Source organism: Furipterus horrens, unplaced genomic scaffold, assembly GCF_987537825.1.
Source record: "Furipterus horrens unplaced genomic scaffold, mFurHor1.1.pri manual_scaffold_11, whole genome shotgun sequence".
Classification (NCBI taxonomy): domain Eukaryota; kingdom Metazoa; phylum Chordata; class Mammalia; order Chiroptera; family Furipteridae; genus Furipterus; species Furipterus horrens.
Window position 1 is genome coordinate 101335922 of NW_028327181.1, and position 15464 is coordinate 101351385.

A 15464-nucleotide genomic window follows, 5' to 3' on the forward strand; every position below is an offset into this window, starting at 1 on the left:
CCGCCGCATCACACGGGCCACGTCCTCTTGTCTCTCGGACGCTTCTTCCGTCCCACGCGACCCCTCCTCTGCGTGGCGCCCCAACCGATCCCGGGATCGCGAGCCCCCGGTGCTGGGTGCTCCCGAGGAGCGTCACGCTCTGGTCTCCGCCGCGTTCTACCCGAGCGCGCGGGGCTGGCCGGGCGCAGGGCAGGGAGCGCCCAGCGGCTCGCGGGGCGGGGTTCCGGCGCGGGGCGGCCGGCGGGGCGGAGCGGAGCGGCGGGGCGGACACCGCCCCCCAGCTGAGCCAGGACACGGGCTGCTGACTCGCCGACTTCAGAGCCCGGGCGGAGGCGGCGGGCGCAGAGCTCCGCGCGGCTCCAGAGGCTCCAGCGGCTCCAGCGGCCGCTATGGGCGGGCGGCCGCGCCGACTGCGCGTGGGGCGCGCGACGTGACTCGCCTGGACTCGGAGTCCGGCCGTGCGTGTCAAGAGTCTGCTTAGTGGGCGCGCACGCGGGGCCGGCCCCGAGCGGGAGCCAGAGCATGCGGGGCGCGGCACGGGCGGCCGGGGGGCGCGCGGGGCGGCTGTGGCCACGGCCCCCCTCCCTGGGCCCCGGCCCGCCGCCGCCGCTGCTTCTGCCGCTGGCGGTGCTGCTGGCCGTGCTGCTGGGCGGCGTGGGCGCGCAGTACTCTAGCGACCTGTGCAGCTGGAAGGGGAGGTGAGTCCGCGCGGCGTGACCCCGGTCCCAGGTCCGCGCTCCTCCCCTCCTTCCTCTCCCCGCGGGCACAGCGTACGGGGGCTCGGGGGTACCTTGTCCAGGCTGAGCGCCGTCCCCGCCGCCTCTGCCCCCGGTACTAGAACAAAAGAGTCCGCGGCGTCCCGGTTCCGCGGCCGGGAGGACGCCTGGGGGAGGCGCGTCTGACGCGCTGCGGGTCCGTCCCGGCCGGGGCAGCCCGCTCGCGCCGCACTCGGCAGCGCCGGTCCCCACTTGGGTCCCAGAGAGTCTTGGCCGCCCACCTCGGGGGCTGGGCTCGGTCCTCCCGCCCTGCCCGGCCCCTGCCCGCCTCCTACCCGCCGCGAGGAGGTGCGCGCCCCCGGCCGGGAGGAGCCGGGCCTGTGCTCAGGGCCGAGCGCGAAGGGGCGGCCGGGTCTGCGGGAGGGGGCAGCGGCTTGGGTGGACGGAGCGGGGCCCTGGTGCTGACTGCAGCGCTGACCACGTCTGTGCGGGCGGAGACCTGGGCGCAGGGCCGAGTGCTGACCTCGCCGAGCCCCCTGCCCTCGCCCGCTGAAGGTCAGGCCGCCCTTGGCAGTGCGCGAGCCGGGCTGGGCGACCCCCCTTCACGCCCCTCCGCTGTGGCAGCCGAGGACCTTTTGAAAAACTGAAGTGTGACCAGCAGAAAGAAGTGCAAGCCACAAGTGAGCGCGGGCGGGGGTGCCTGAGGGAACAGCTACTCAGGATGAGAAACCACCGTCCCCAAGGCGCCCTGGGCTGCCCTGGCCGTTCGCGGTTGGCGAAGCCAGTCCTGCGCCGCGGAAGTTGCCGATTCAGGACTTTGCTCCAGGAGATGCGGGTCTCCTCTGAACGCGCTGTGGGCTGGGCAGTCCTGGGTCCCGGTGTCCCGGGAGCAGGACCCCCAGGGCAAGCCCCTGGCCTTGTCTGATGGGAAGACCCCCCTGCAGACACCCCATGATGGGGGCGGGGTTGTCGCGGGATTATTTTGAGTGAAGACGGTTTTCCCAGAAGGTTGGGGCTGTGCTGGCGCCGGGCTCCGCGTCAGCAGGGCAGCCGCTGGTCATAGTGGCGTTTACAGACGGTCCTCTGTGAACTCGGGCCATTCCCCGACGCCCTTTGCCCCCCTTTTCGCCCCTCCGTGAGTGAAGGTCCTGGGCCCCTGAGGTTGGGGCCTCTGCCCCTCCCTCACAGCAGAGCAGGGATGGAGGAGCTGGGCCTGGACCCAGAGTGGAGGGTTGGCCTGAAGAAAGCTGGTGGCAGCAGCGAGCTGGCGGGGAGCCCCGGACTGACACCCTCTGCTGGGGCTGCCCTTCCCAGTGCTGGTAATTAGCTCCCTGCTTTGCAGCCTCTGCTGAATGAGTCAGTGCGCCCCCAGACTGAGGCCTTGGGGTGTCCTGCTTCGGCAGATCAAAGGCAGTAACCCAGCCCCATTCCGTGAGCCTGAGTTTTCAGAGAGGAGCTGACACCCTTTCTTTCCAGGCGCCTGGAGGGGTCTGAGCCCCAGGGCAGGTGGCTGTGAGCAAGGGCAGGTGAGCGGCCACCCATTCCTGGCCATGGCAGGTGTTTGCAGTGGGAAGCGGAGTCTTTTCACTGTCCCACCTGTAGCGCATCCTTCTATCTACCTGGAGAGGCAGGGACACTTCCTTGCAGCTCTTTCCTCCCGTCATTGCTAATGTACCCGACGCCCCCGCTTCCTCCACTGAGCCCAAAGATATGGGAGGCCCGCAGAGCCATGGGCGGAGGGGATCCAGAGAGGAGCTGGCCGGGCCGCATGCCAGGAGTACAAGCCCCCTGGAGCTGCAGTTGCTGCCCCCAGGGATCAGTGTGCTACTTGCTGTGGAGTGGGGCCTGGTCCGCCTGCTCACTGCAGCCTTTCTGACTTTCATGAGCCGTGCAGACAGCGCTGGGTGGTGCGCCTGATAGGCGTGGATTCCGATCCCCTGATAGGGTGGTTGTTACTCTTTATGACCCTGGCCACTCACAGTTGACAGGCTGAAATGCGACTCTGGGTGTCTCCAGGCAGCTGAGTAGAGGGTGCTGAAGTCCATTGCTCTGGGCAGGGCGCTGCAGGTGCAGACACCTGGGCTCTCTCTCTGCCCTGGGGCTTCACCTGAAACTATTTCTGACTTAGTGAACGAGACCTGGTTTCCTTCTGGTGATTCAGGACGTGAGCCGGACTGTGGGGTGAGGGGTGTGGGCTGGGCTGCCACCACACTGACCGGCCACATCAGAAAGTCCCTTTATCAATTGGGACCTGCTGTCTTTGCCATAAAGGTGCTCCACAGGTGTGTCCACATGTGCAATGAGACTCGCCTACTTTTTTTTTTTTTTTAAAGAATTCATGAACTCAGTTTAAATAACCCACGATCACAGCAATCTTCGACTTCCCGAAGCTTGAATAAATTTTCTCTGCATCCTACAGCTTTATCACATCAGAAAACAGTTGCCTTCTCTTTTTTTGGCCTAGTTAGCATGTCATGCGACTCTTGTAACATGCCACCATCAGTGGCCATTCAGACATGGTGCATTTTTGCACCTCCAGCCATTTTTTGTAAGTAGAAGTTTTTTTTCAGGTTTGCTGAGCTGCTGAAAGCTTGGAGGTGAGCTGTGTGGCCTTGCTTCCTGGTGGGGAGCACACACACCAGGAGTCCTTAATGTCATTCAAAGAGCCAGTGGGTCCCAGGCTGAGAGACCTGTGAGCTGAGTAGGTGTTTGTCCTCAGGGGGTCTGGCATGCCACATGCAGCTGTCTTGGCGTGAACATTCTGTGTTGACCGCCCCGGAGACTTCTGGTGGTCCTGATGCATTAGGAAGCTGGGTAGACTCTGCCCTGTGGCCAGTGAGGGCATTGGTTAAAGGGTGAAGTGATGGGGAGCCTTCATTTTGTCCCTAGTTGTCTTTCAGTTGATTGGCTTATTGATAAGCACAGCCAGGCACTCTCACAAGATGCACATGGTCATGGATGTAGACTTCAGACGGCAGCCACAGACTCAGGTCTGCCCCCCCCCCCCCCCCGGGCAGCTGTGGGCTGCCCGGCGGTCCCCAGGAGGGCTTCCTCGGCTTCTGCCTGAGATGTAGGTGGAGGGCGAGCCTCTCTATTTCTCCTTCCACTATTTGTATTAAGGTGACTTAGCAAGGGATCCAAAGCCTCTGGTATAGACTCTTCACTCCCTTGACCCCCAGAGCGCCCCCTTGCCCCACTGAGATAGAGGTGAAGCCTTGGACAGAATGGTTTTTGTGGGAGAGAGAACTGAGGATTGGCGACTGGGCACGGGGCAAGTGTCCAGCGGCTCCTTGAGGCTAAAGACGGGAGAGGAGGGACACTATGATGAAGTTTGTGTTGGCTGCGTAAGAGCAGAGCTGGCTGTAATCATCTGAGTCAGCCACTCACCATTTAGTCTAATTTTTCACACAGCACTATGATTATGCCCCTCCCTGCATATGTGTCAGATGAGCTTGTACGAGTTTTATTGGACTGTAATTTGTAAGTCTGTTCTGTGTGGCAGCCCTGGTAGGCATCTGAGGCCGGGCTAGCTGCTCATGACCCAGGGCGTGTGGGGTGGGGAGCGGGGTTAGGAGGGTTCACCTCCTGAGGCCTCCGTCTGATGTGGTCTGCAGGATGACTGTGCAGCCCCAGCCTGCAGCTGGCCGTCGTAGGAAAAGTGAGGGTTTTTTGGGGCCCAGAGCATGAGTCACCAACAGTAAATGCAAACCATATGTCGTGTGCTTTCTCCTCTGCAGAAAGGGTTTCTGGTAACACGCTCAGGCCAAGGGCTCTGAGGGTAGCTTTGTTTATTCCACTTAAAAATCCCAAGAATGTGGGTGAACCTGTCTGAGATTTGATCAGAACCTGATTCCATGTAATAAAACGCTTAGCTGAAGTCAAGTTCCAGGGCTGCTTGGTGGCTCTGACGTAACCGTTTGCAGAGGTTGACATTAAAACTGGGGGCTGTGGCAAGAAGCGTCAACGTTTTTGATGGTTTCAATTTCTTGAAAACAATGTAATGATTTTCCTCGACATCTGCCGCACAGAGGGTGTCGCACACTTAATTTCTTCCTCTTCAGCATTTATTAGGAGTGGAGTGAACTGGGTTCTCTAGAAATTCCCATTGGGAACACAAGGTGCCCGCTAACCTCTGGCTTCTCCACACTTTCCCTCATGTGTCTGTCCCCTGGGGAGGACCTTTATCTTCCTTTCATATCTTCAGTGACATTTGAATTAATTTAACGAATAGGTCATCAGCCCTGGCTGGTGTGGCTCAGTGGATTGAGCCCCAGCCTGCAAACTGAAAGGTCACTGGTTCAATTCCCAGTCAGGGCACCTGCCTGGGTTGCGGGCTGGGTCCCAGGTTGGGGGACATGCGAGAGGCAACTGATTGATGTATCTCTCGCATGTCGATGTTTCTCTCCCTTTCTTTCTCCCTCCCTTCCCCTCTCTCTAAAAATAAAATCTTTTTAAAAAAATGCTCATCAGAAGGTCTTGAGGTTTGCAAATGAATGAAAAAGCAGTCACGCCATCCCGAGGGAAATACAAACACTCATGCCTGATGGCGGGGCACTGAAAGAAAACTCAGCGCAGCCTCGAGCCCCCAATCACTAACATTCCTCGCTGGTTCATAAGTTACTCTCTGGAGTGAGTTACCTATGCATGTGGGTCCCTGGTGCCTCCTGTCACCGTCTGCTCCTGTCCTTCACGGCAAGTGGGGACAGGACCCACTGGGCATCTGGAACTCGAGCTGGTGCCAGAGTGCCCTCGTGTTTCCTTGATTACATTTGGAAAGTCCATCCTTTCCTCGGTTCTCACCTGCATGGCAACCTCACCTCTCCGACTCAGGGGAGCCCCGAGGACTCGGGCACCTGCTGCGGCAGCCTCGCAGGCCAGCAGACGCTGAGCGTCCAGGTGTGGGGAGGGTCTGGGGGCCAGAAGCAAGTCCTGGCCGCAGGGTGCAGGTGATGGGTGAGTGGGCGGGGCCCTGGCTGACTCTGTCCCCCCCCCCGCCCCCCACAGCGGGCTGACACACGAGGCCCACAGGAAGGAGGTGGAGCAGGTGTACCTGCGCTGCTCCGCAGGCACCGTGGAGTGGATGTACCCGACCGGGGCTCTCAGCGTCAACCTGCGGCCCAACACCTTCTCACCCTCCCGACACCTGACTCTGTGCATCAAGCCCCTCAAGGACTCTTCGGGGGCCAATATTTATTTGGAGAAAACTGGAGAGCTGAAGCTGCTGTTTCGGGACGGGGACCACGGGCCCGGCCAGGTGCGCTGCTTTGGCTTCGAGCAGAGCGGCCTGTTTGTGGAAGCGACGCCCCAGCAGGACATCAGCAGGAAGACCACAGGCTTTCTGTACGAGCTGAGCAGCCGGCGCGCCGGGTCAGACCTGCACGCGCTGTCGGGTGAGTGGAGCCTGGGGGAGGAGGGGCGGGCTCCCTGGCCTCCCCTGTTCCCCAGCCCTGGTCCTTCTCGTTGGCTGGACTTCTCTGATTTTCTCCTGCCCCCTCAGCACAGCCTCTGTGAAAGCTCCTCAGGTGTGTGTCTGCCCAGGTAGCCCCACAGGCGGCCGCGGGGACCGTGCGCCAGCAGACAGGCCTTCTGGGGGGTCGGGGGCAGCTGTGTGGCATCACGGGTGTTGGATGTAAGGTGTATTGTTAATGTTCTGGAAAGTTCTTGTTTGGACTTTGCAGAATATTTGTCTCTCAGGCATGTGTTTGTGGAGGGTGACAGGCGTCCCTGAGAACGGCCCCAGGTCGGAGCCGTGGCAGGTCCTCACTCCCCGGTACGCTCATCTTCCACCGACAAGCGGTGGCTGCTTTGAGTGGGTGCTGGTTCCACTCAGACTGCCCCAGCCTTTCTCTTTACACACGAACTGGCGGCAGCTCTTGGGACGTTGAGTTTCGGGTGGGATCTGTGGCTGATCCACTTTCCAGGTGCAAGCCAGTGATGTCCTGAATCCTGGGGCCAGGCCCGGGTTCTGGAGGCATTTTGTGGGTGGGTGTGCGGAGAGGTCCCACGTGTGGAGGCTCCAGCAACGTGCCGGAGGGTGCTGCAGTAGGCACCCAGGCAGGGCCGGAGCCCCCTGCTGCTGGGCCCTCGGTGAAGGTGCTGTCGTCTGCAGGGGTCCCTCGGCAGCCGAGAGCGTGCGTGCGTGCACATTGGAGGGGGCGAGTCGGCTGCAGCCTTCCGTTCCTCTGTCTCTGGAGGAAAGCAGACGGTGTGGCAGGGACCCGGGTGGAGGCAGGCTGGTCTCAGAGAGCTTCGTGTGCAGAGACCCAGGAGGAGCCCTTGGCTGCCAGGCCGCTCACATAGGGTGGGCCATGCCCCTTGCGTCCTGAGCCGCCCAGGGTCTCCCCGGCCCCGGCCCCGCTCTCGCTGAGGCACAGTGTGGGGCTCCGGCTGCGCCGTGCGTGTTGGTTCTGAAGCTGTCCTGGGCCAGGTGTGAGCGTGGGCTGTCCTGGGAGCCAGCTCCAGGAAGGCTGTTCCCTTGGTGACCAGCTGGGATGGTGGTCAGGTGGGGGCCAGGCAGGGATGCTGTTAACACCCCACAGCGATAGCACGCCCCAGCCCGGAGGGTACCGTGGCCCGTGTGTCAGCACAGGAGAGCCTGCGCAGCAGCACCCTGGCCTCACGGGTGAGCCGGGTCCGTTGGAGACCCCTGGTTTGAGGGCTGGGCCGTCCCCAAGAATCACATAGTCTGTACGTTTCAGATTTGATTGGGGAAAAGCATACCTGCTGGGATTTGAAATGTAGCATTTCCTCCTGAATGTGAATCCACATTTTACTGTGCTGTACTCTGGGCTCAGATCAGTTTCCAACACTTCAATTCTCGCTCAACCCAACTTCTCCGTTACAGAGCTCAGGGTCAGACGGTGGGGTGGGGCCCTGCCTCCAGTGCTGCTGCCCAGGTGGAGGGAGCACTGAGCGTCGTGCAGAGCCCAGGATCTGAGTCAGACTTCGAGCACCACAGCCTTTGTCCTGGTCACAGTGGGGAGGGGGGAGGGGGAGTTCACTGGGGGGACCCCAGCCTTGCTCCAGCGGTCCTGGATGCACACTCGAAATGGATGCAAAACCTGGTAACACCGGGTCCTGACTGTGGTGGTACCTGCTGCCTGGAGCCGAGGCAGGAACTTGTTAAAATCCCCTTTACTAACCGAATGGTGATTGGCCGCTGGGCCTCTCCTGGGCGGGGCTTTGTCCCTCCTTCGCCCTGGGATGCGAGTGCGCAGGGCGAGTGCACAGGGGTCACTGTCGCTGTACAGACCGGAGCTGCTGCTCACAGCCGGGCGACTCTGAGCCCGGGCCAGTGCTCAGGCCCCCTTCTGCCCCCTGGGGTCAGGGCCTGTGGGGCTGGGGACCCTATGGGGTTGCAGGAAGGAGGGCACCCAAGGGAGGGGGCTGGGTCGTCCAGTCCCCGCCTGTGCTCGCCGCCCCCTGCACCTCCCACGCTGGGCGAGGCTGGACAGCAAGCTGGTGGGGATGGCCAGGTCTTCTGTGAGGGCAGTGTCCGGAGCTCTTGTCACCCCCAACGTAGGCCCACCCGGCGCCGGGGTGTCTGCGGACATCTGGGCCCACAGGGCTCCATCTGCCCCATGGCTGGGATCTGGAGCAGTGACTGTCAGATCCTGGGACAGGGACTCAGACACCCAGGGCTGTGGGAGCTGGGAGCTGGCACCAGACTCCCCTCCACCCCCTGCGCGGCCGAGGGCCAGCAGGGATCCGGGAGGTCCGTGCATCCAGCTCCCTGGGGTGCTCGCCTTTCATCAGGGCGTGGGCCCCTAAGCCTTTAATGCCTGAGGAATGGGTGCGAAATGTGGAATGCCGGCGCCGGCCATCTGGAGGCCCTGGTGTCCCGGGCCAGGTGGGCCCTCGGCAGCAGCACGGCTCCGGGCTCTCTCCTGTCCGGCCCTGGCTGCTGCTGTGGAGGCCTCAGTTGCACTGCAACCCCCAGGTGGGACTTGGGGTGAGCGCCCCTGACCCCCACCTGCGAGTCACACGTGCGCCTCTGTGCTGATGAGAGCAGCAGCCTCCCTTGCTGGAGCCCTGGCTGCGGGGAGTGTTTACTCCCAGAGTTGGCCACGTGGCCACTGGGCTGTGTAACCAGCTTCCCGGACAAACCAAGACACACCAGCAGCCGAGGCTGGAGAGGGCGGGCAGCTCCTTGACAGGCGCAGCGGCAGGGCTGGTGGCGGTGGGGGTGGCCCAGCCCTGGGGCACTGGGTTTTGGCTGCCACACAGCAGGAGGGTCAGACCTGCTGCCTGTGCCCGCCCCCCACCCCCCGCCTGTGGACCTCGCCAGGGAACCTGAGTCACACGGGCGCTCCTTCCATGGCGCTAAAACTGTCTGGCAGAAAATGGAAGGCAGGAGCGGTCAGATGTGGCTTTGTGATGGATGAGGCTCCAGGCCACGCCTGGAGCGTGTGCCAAGTCTCGTGGTGGAACATGGCTGGGCTGTTGGGGGACTGTCCTCCCTGGGGTCCCAGCACGCGCAGAAACAGGCACCGCCAGGAGCCCCCATCACCCAGTGGGCTGGTGGACTTGTGGGGGGGTGGGGCATTGCTCCGTCTGGCACTGGGGGTGCAGAGACAGACCCTGTGCCTCGGTTCACATAGGGCAGCCCAGGGGGGCCCCGGATTCCGGTCTGGCTTTTCACCCATCGGGGGCCATGTAGGCGGGGCTCACCCACTCAGGCTCAGCCACGCTCTGGGCTCCGTGTGGTGCCCAGACACAGCACCACCCCGACCTCGTGAGCAGGACAGGGGAGGCAGCCGAGTTTCAGATCAATGGCTGGAGGTGGGGGCTGGAGGTGCAGAAGGACGCACCCCCTGTGCTGACTGAAGGCCCAGAAATCCCCCCTGTCCCAGGCTCCAGCGGCACCTGAGGGGGCGGGCAGCCTGGGCCCCCCACGCCTGCTGGGCTTCGCCTCCCATGGCGTTTCAAGCCCTCTCTGGTTGATGAGCTGGGGGGCGAACGTCCCCTGGGGGGCCGGTCAGAGGCCTACGCCAAGGGCCCGGGTGGTGGGTGAGTAGCTGAGTTCAGAAGGAGTGAAGGAAAACCTCACTATTTCCTGGAAACAGGAAAGGAGGGAGAGAGCCACTTCTGTTTGCTGGGATCCTTGGCGCCCTGCACCGGCGGCTTCTCTGGTCTCTGTAATTCGTGTGCAGTGACTTCTTGCCGTGCCCGTTCTGGGTGTGGCTTTCCTGGCGAGGAAAAGGTTGGGGGGTGGGGACAGCAGAACAGGAGAGACGCTGGGGAGCAGCAAGGACAGGCCCGGAGGGGTCATCTGGGGACTGGAGTCCGGGGCGGGTGCGATCACTGGCGGCGGCTCCGGCTCGTTCCGCCACGCTCACCACATTCCGGTTTCTCTTTCCTCTTCGCTCCGTGTTAAAAGGCTGCGTCGGCCACTGGTCGCCAGCTGACCCGGTTGGTGTCCTCACACTCGGTGTTCTCTATGGAGATCATGTGTGTCCACCCGGCCTTCCTCGTGCAGGCCGTCAGGACCGGCGTCCGTCTGACCACCTGCAAAGCCCTCGGGGGCCGAGACCCTGACAGAAGGCACCCCTCACCCCCGACTGGCTCCCGCCAGCACCTGCTGGCCTCACCTGGGTCCCCATGTGGCCCGTGGCCCGTCTCCTTGACCCTGTTATTTTCTCCTTCATTCAGTTCATTTTGTGCACATTCCAGAGTAATCTTCCTGCGACGTCCACTCCCCGGCCCTCCCCTGTCCGCGAGACCCGGGCCAGGATTCCAAGCAGCCGTTGGCCACCCCCTCCCAGTCTCCCCCCGTAAGGAAACGAGATTGGATGCGTCAGAAAGCAGCGCATTCCACAGCATTTACAAGCCTGACCCGGTTAATAATTGTTTCCAGATTGCTTCTCTTGGCGTCCACAGACTGGATTTTCCACAAAGGTGACCTGCGCTTTGTAAGGCTCAGAATTATAAGAGGGAAGTCTCCAGGGTAGCGCTTTATGAGCTCGCCTGTCAGTGCTCTCAGCTCATTGAGGCTTCTGGTGGGAGGCTCTGCAGGCCACTGGCTGCCTTCTCCCAGGGCCACCAGCGTCCCTGTGCCCCCCGCAGTCGGGCTGGGAGTGAGCCGGGGCAGGGTGCCTAGGATGGGTGTCTCTACCTCTGTCCTCAGCCATCAGCAAAGGTCCCAGGGCCCACGACCCCCAGACAGGGCATAGCTCTGGGCTGGGTCACATGCGCCCAGGCCTGGGGTGTGACCACAGCGTGTGGCCTGCACCTCTTGGCCCCCGGCGGCTGCCTTGGGGATTGGTGCCTCCTGGCTCGGAACCTGCGACTTCCTTCTGGAGAGCTTGTGTGGACCCTCACCTCCCACCCACCTGTGCCTGGTGCTCTGCACACCTGGCTCTGAGGGGAGCCCACAGGGGGGCTGCGGTCACGGTGGGTTTGACTCCCTGACCTGCCTTCTTGTGGGGACAGCTGCCGAGGCCACCCCCCACGGACAGAGGCGAGTCAGGGCTAGAGCCTCTAATCCTGTGGGCACGGGGTGCTGGCCAGGATGGGAGGTCACTGCTGCTCTGCACCCCACACTCACAGAAACCGGGAGCACGAGGCCCTCAGAGCTGGCAGTGCCATGTGCCCCTTTGCCATCACGGCCACTGTGCAGTGCCTCCATCAGACCCAGCAAACAAGGGGGGGGGACCACCCCCACTGGCCCCCCTCTTTTGTAGGAGAGGCCTGGAGGCTGGGCGTCCACCCCTGCCAAAAGGCCACAGGGGGCAGAGGACGTGGGGCCTGGAGCCGGGTGCACCTGCTCCACAGCTGGGCTGGACAGGCTTCTGCACAGCCAGCCGGCTGGTCTTGTTCTGTCGCTGATCCTTCTCCTGATAACTTCACAGGAGCCAGGCAGAGGGCGGGCCGGGGGACACACCTTGCACAGCTGGGGACAGGATGGCACACCAGCGCTCTGGACACACGCGCACACCCCGGGCGTCCTGGGGACCCTGTGCGTGGGCCCCGCGCTCTGGGCACATTTGTCTCGGAGGACTCTCGGTGCTGCTGTCTGGGCCCCGAGGCCCCCAAGTCACTGCTGCTCCCTGTGGGGTCCAGCAGCCACTGCACGGGTGACCGAGGCTGCGAGGGCGGCCGGCCAGGAACGCAGATGGGAAGGATCAGCGTGGTCTGGGCCCAATGAGGGCCAAGGCCAGCGCATGCCGGGGCCTTTAGAACGTGAGAGGGTCCCGGGGAGGCTTGTCCCAGTGAGATTTCATAGATGAAGTTTCTACTGAGGAGGATTCGTGCCAAAACTTAGAAACTTGAAATAGGTGAGGGAGAGGCCTTGAAATGTGCAATGTAAGAGTCCAGGAATAGATTGTATTTTCCCAAATCCGCTGTCAAGTGAAGGAGTGCGTGGTCCACGGGGGAGTTGTCAGAACCCCGGGTTTCTGCCTCCCACTCCCTCCTCCCAATACCTTTCTGAGGCTTCGTGCGCACCTGAGGCAGGAGGGGGAAGGGCTGGGGGGACAGCCATTTCTGTGAGGCCTGTTTGGCTGGAGGCAGCCAGCCCCACCAGGGCAGGGGTCTCACAGGGGACTCTGTGACTGGGCAGCTCTGAAAGCAGTTGGGAGGTGTTTAGAGGCCAGGCGGGGTCTGGGGGAGGGACCTCAGCAGGCCCCAGCGCTACGGCAGGTGGACGCCCCTTGTTGTTCACTGATGCTTTGAGTTGTGGCTTTGTAGGTCCTTCCAGGCAGTCTTGACTCCCCGTAGAATCAAGGGGGCAGGTGGGGCCTGGGGAGCAGGCGGTATGGGAAGGGGCAGCCCTGGCATTTCGGGGTGTGGGTGCGGAGGCCGGAGTGAGGGGTAGGGTTTTGCTCAGCGCAGCTGGTCTGCGTTGGTGACAGGCAAGGAAGCGTGTGGTTTCACGTGAGCCCAGGGCCTTCTGGTTGGGACAGGCTCATCTTGTCCTGTGCCGTGGGCGTCCGGTCCCCCGCCTCAGCCCCTAGCCCGCACACAAGACCCCAGAGGCACAGGGCAGATACCCGCTGCCGGAAGTCAGGGCGCCTACAGGGCCCACCTGATGCCACCCCTGCGCTCTCTCCCCGCAGCCCCGTGCCGTCCCTGCAGCGACGCAGAGGTGCTCTTGGCTGTCTGCACAAGCGACTTCGGTGAGTGCCACCCCCCACACGGCCTGGAGAGCCTTCCGCGCCCTGCACTGACCTTTGCGGGGAGGAGGCAGTGAAGACACTGGGCGTGTGCGGTGCCCCCTCCATGGGTCACAGGGCCGCACAGCGGGGCTGCAGCCCCAGGGAGGACCCCAGGGAGAGGGCTGGGAATGCCTGTCTATTTAAGGTGATCCCTGAGCATTTTCCCACTTTGCACCTGAGGTCATCAGTCTGTAGCCTCACCTCAGAACCTGCCCCCCCGCCCCTGCCCTGTCCCTGCAGGTGCCACTATGGGAGTTCCAGGCCCCAGCGGGGCACAGGGCTGAGGTCAGGGACTAAGCTGGGGTCCCTGCTGAGCCCTGAGCCGGGGGCCAGTTATGTGTGAAGCGACAGGCTGCTCTCTGGGTCCCTTGGGGCGGGACCCTGTTTAAGCACTTCTGCTCTGCCCTGTCCTTCCCCGCCCCTTCCTCCTGCGTGATCTTGATACAAATCTTGTGTCTTAACTGTGGTTGCTTTTCTTGGCCTAACTTGAAAAGCTGATGCACAAGCTCGCTTCTTCTGTTTCCCCACTTGGGTGGCTGGCCCTTGGTAGGAAAACAGTTCTGCCGCTGAGCGGGCTGCGTGCGCGGGGCCCACCAAAGCAGCCTCACGCACACACGGGAACAGCGCCTTTAATGAGAATCTCCGGAACGCGGAGATCAGGGTTTGCTCCCGCTCTGCCCTGCTCACTGCCAGCGCGGACGTGTGCCGCTGGCTCAGCAGGCATCACCCCCTTCCCTCTGCAGTGGTCCGCGGCTCCATCCAGAACGTCACCCACGCCCCCGAGCAGCAGGAATCTGCCATCCATCTGCACATGAGCCGGATCTACCGGCAGAAGAGCAGGGTCTTCTGGCCAGCCCCCGGGGGCGGCTGGCGGGGGCGCATCACTACACTGCTGGAGTGCGGGGTGAAGCCTGGGCGCGGCGAGTTCCTCTTCACTGGACACATGCACTTTGGGGAGGCCCGGCTTGGCTGCGCCCCGCGCCTGGAGGACTTCCAACGGATGTACAGGGACGCCGAGCAGAGGGGGCTGAACCCCTGCGAGATGGACGTGGAGTGACCGCGGGGTGAGCGAATCGGGGTGAACGCCCGGTGCTCCCATAGAGTCTGACACCCGAGGTCTGGGAGCCCTGACCCATTGATTGGAAATGCTGTAAAATGCAAACTAAGTTATTATATTTTTTTTAAAAAGAAATGTCCACAGCAAACAGACTCCCATGCCTCTGTGTGCCGTTCATGCTGTTCTCCTGAAAGTACCTGAAGTCGTTGCACCTGGCCGATGTTTGGGGCAACTGCCGGCACAGTGGGGGCCCCCACCAGGCTTTGCACGGAGCTCGGCTACCGCTCCAGGTTGTTTCTTACCATGGAGGCTCGTGGGGCCAAATACTTGTGTTTTTGCCTTGTTTTTGCTTTTTAAAGAATGTGCTTTGCCAGCTGCGCTCATTTGGGGCTGCACCCGGTCTCCTTTCAGGGAATACAGACCCACATCGGACGGGTGGCACTGTGCGTCTGCGGCGCTGGGCTGGGCACCAGGGGGCTTCTCCTGGGGGCCCCTGCGCTGTCACCCCTACACTCCAGGAGACACCGTTGGCCCTCCTCCTGCCCTTTGACCCCAACTTCCCCCAAATACCCACAGCTAGTCTCTGGACACCCAGGGCCGGTCTGTGCGGGGCTAGTGACCTCACGGCCTCAAGGACGAGTCAGTGTCCTGGAGCGCCAGTCACAGACAACCGCAGCCTGGGGTTCAGCAGGACCCTCTGCCACCAGGGAGGCCTGCGCTCCCTCTGGAGGCTCCGGTGGGGAGCCTGCCTGTGTGTGAGTTTCCCTCCACTTACAAGGACCCCAGCAGCTGGGCCAGGGCCCTCCCCAGTGGCTGCAGCTTCACTGCATCTGCAGAACCCCATTTCCAGGTAGGTTCACACTCCCTGTTTCTGGGTAGATATGAATTAGGGGGACCCTATTTGCTCCAGCGCATGGTCACTGGCTGTCAAGTAATACGACCTGAGCCAGGTGGTTTCTCGGCAGCTGCTGAGACCGATGGGCAACCTGGGAGAGGCCCCCGGTGGTCAGTGCGCACGGGCAGGTGTGTGCTGCCTCAGCTGTGCCCTGGCTCCGGTATGTGCCGGCTCAGGTGTGCCCTGGCTCAGGTGTGTGCTGGCATGAGACTGTGAGCTCATGCATGTCACAGCAAGAAGCAGGTGCTTGACACCTGCACCGCAAGAAGCACAAGAAGCAGGGTGGTGACCTGAGGCCACTGGTTGGTGACAGGCACAAGTCCCGCTGTGGCTGGTAACTGATGGCAGGAGGATGCGTGTGGCAGCAGAAGGTGGCCCGACCCCCTGACCCACCACACGAGGGACGCTGGCCTGCTCCTGGGCTGTTCTGGGCTTCTGCACCGGCCCCACCCCGCTGACTGACACCCGAGGCTGCAGGGCGGCACAGGCTGCAGAACCAGAATGTTGGGTTTCGGTTTCGGGGCTGGCGTTCCTCCTAACATGGGGCGGGGGGGATCATGGGATCTGCCCTGAGGAGCTGGTGCCTGATGTCCGGTGACCAGCAGCACTCAGTCCGTGGGAGAGTCTACAGGGGGACAGGT

The 15464-nt window shown here is 62.5% G+C and overlaps 1 protein-coding gene across 1 annotated transcript; it reads left to right on the forward strand.

Moving 5' to 3' along the window:
* Positions 1-308: 308 nt before the first annotated feature.
* On the forward strand, positions 309-14080 carry METRNL (meteorin like, glial cell differentiation regulator). Its single transcript, XM_090290585.1, has 4 exons — positions 309-698; positions 5721-6106; positions 12773-12832; positions 13615-14080. Exons 1-4 carry the CDS (start codon positions 523-525, stop codon positions 13926-13928), a joined length of 936 nt encoding a protein of 311 aa, XP_090146711.1. The 5' UTR covers positions 309-522; the 3' UTR covers positions 13929-14080.
* The last annotated feature ends 1384 nt before the right edge of the window (positions 14081-15464 follow it).

Excerpts from the sequence above, each read along its gene's own strand:
- METRNL (XM_090290585.1), top strand. The coding sequence starts at position 523 with ATGCGGGGCGCGGCACGGGCGGCCGGGGGGCGCGCGGGGCGGCTGTGG. Across the intron at positions 6,107-12,772 it reads AGACCTGCACGCGCTGTCGG|CCCCGTGCCGTCCCTGCAGC; the intron begins GTGAGTGGAGCC and ends CTCTCCCCGCAG. Across the intron at positions 12,833-13,614 it reads TGTCTGCACAAGCGACTTCG|TGGTCCGCGGCTCCATCCAG; the intron begins GTGAGTGCCACC and ends TTCCCTCTGCAG.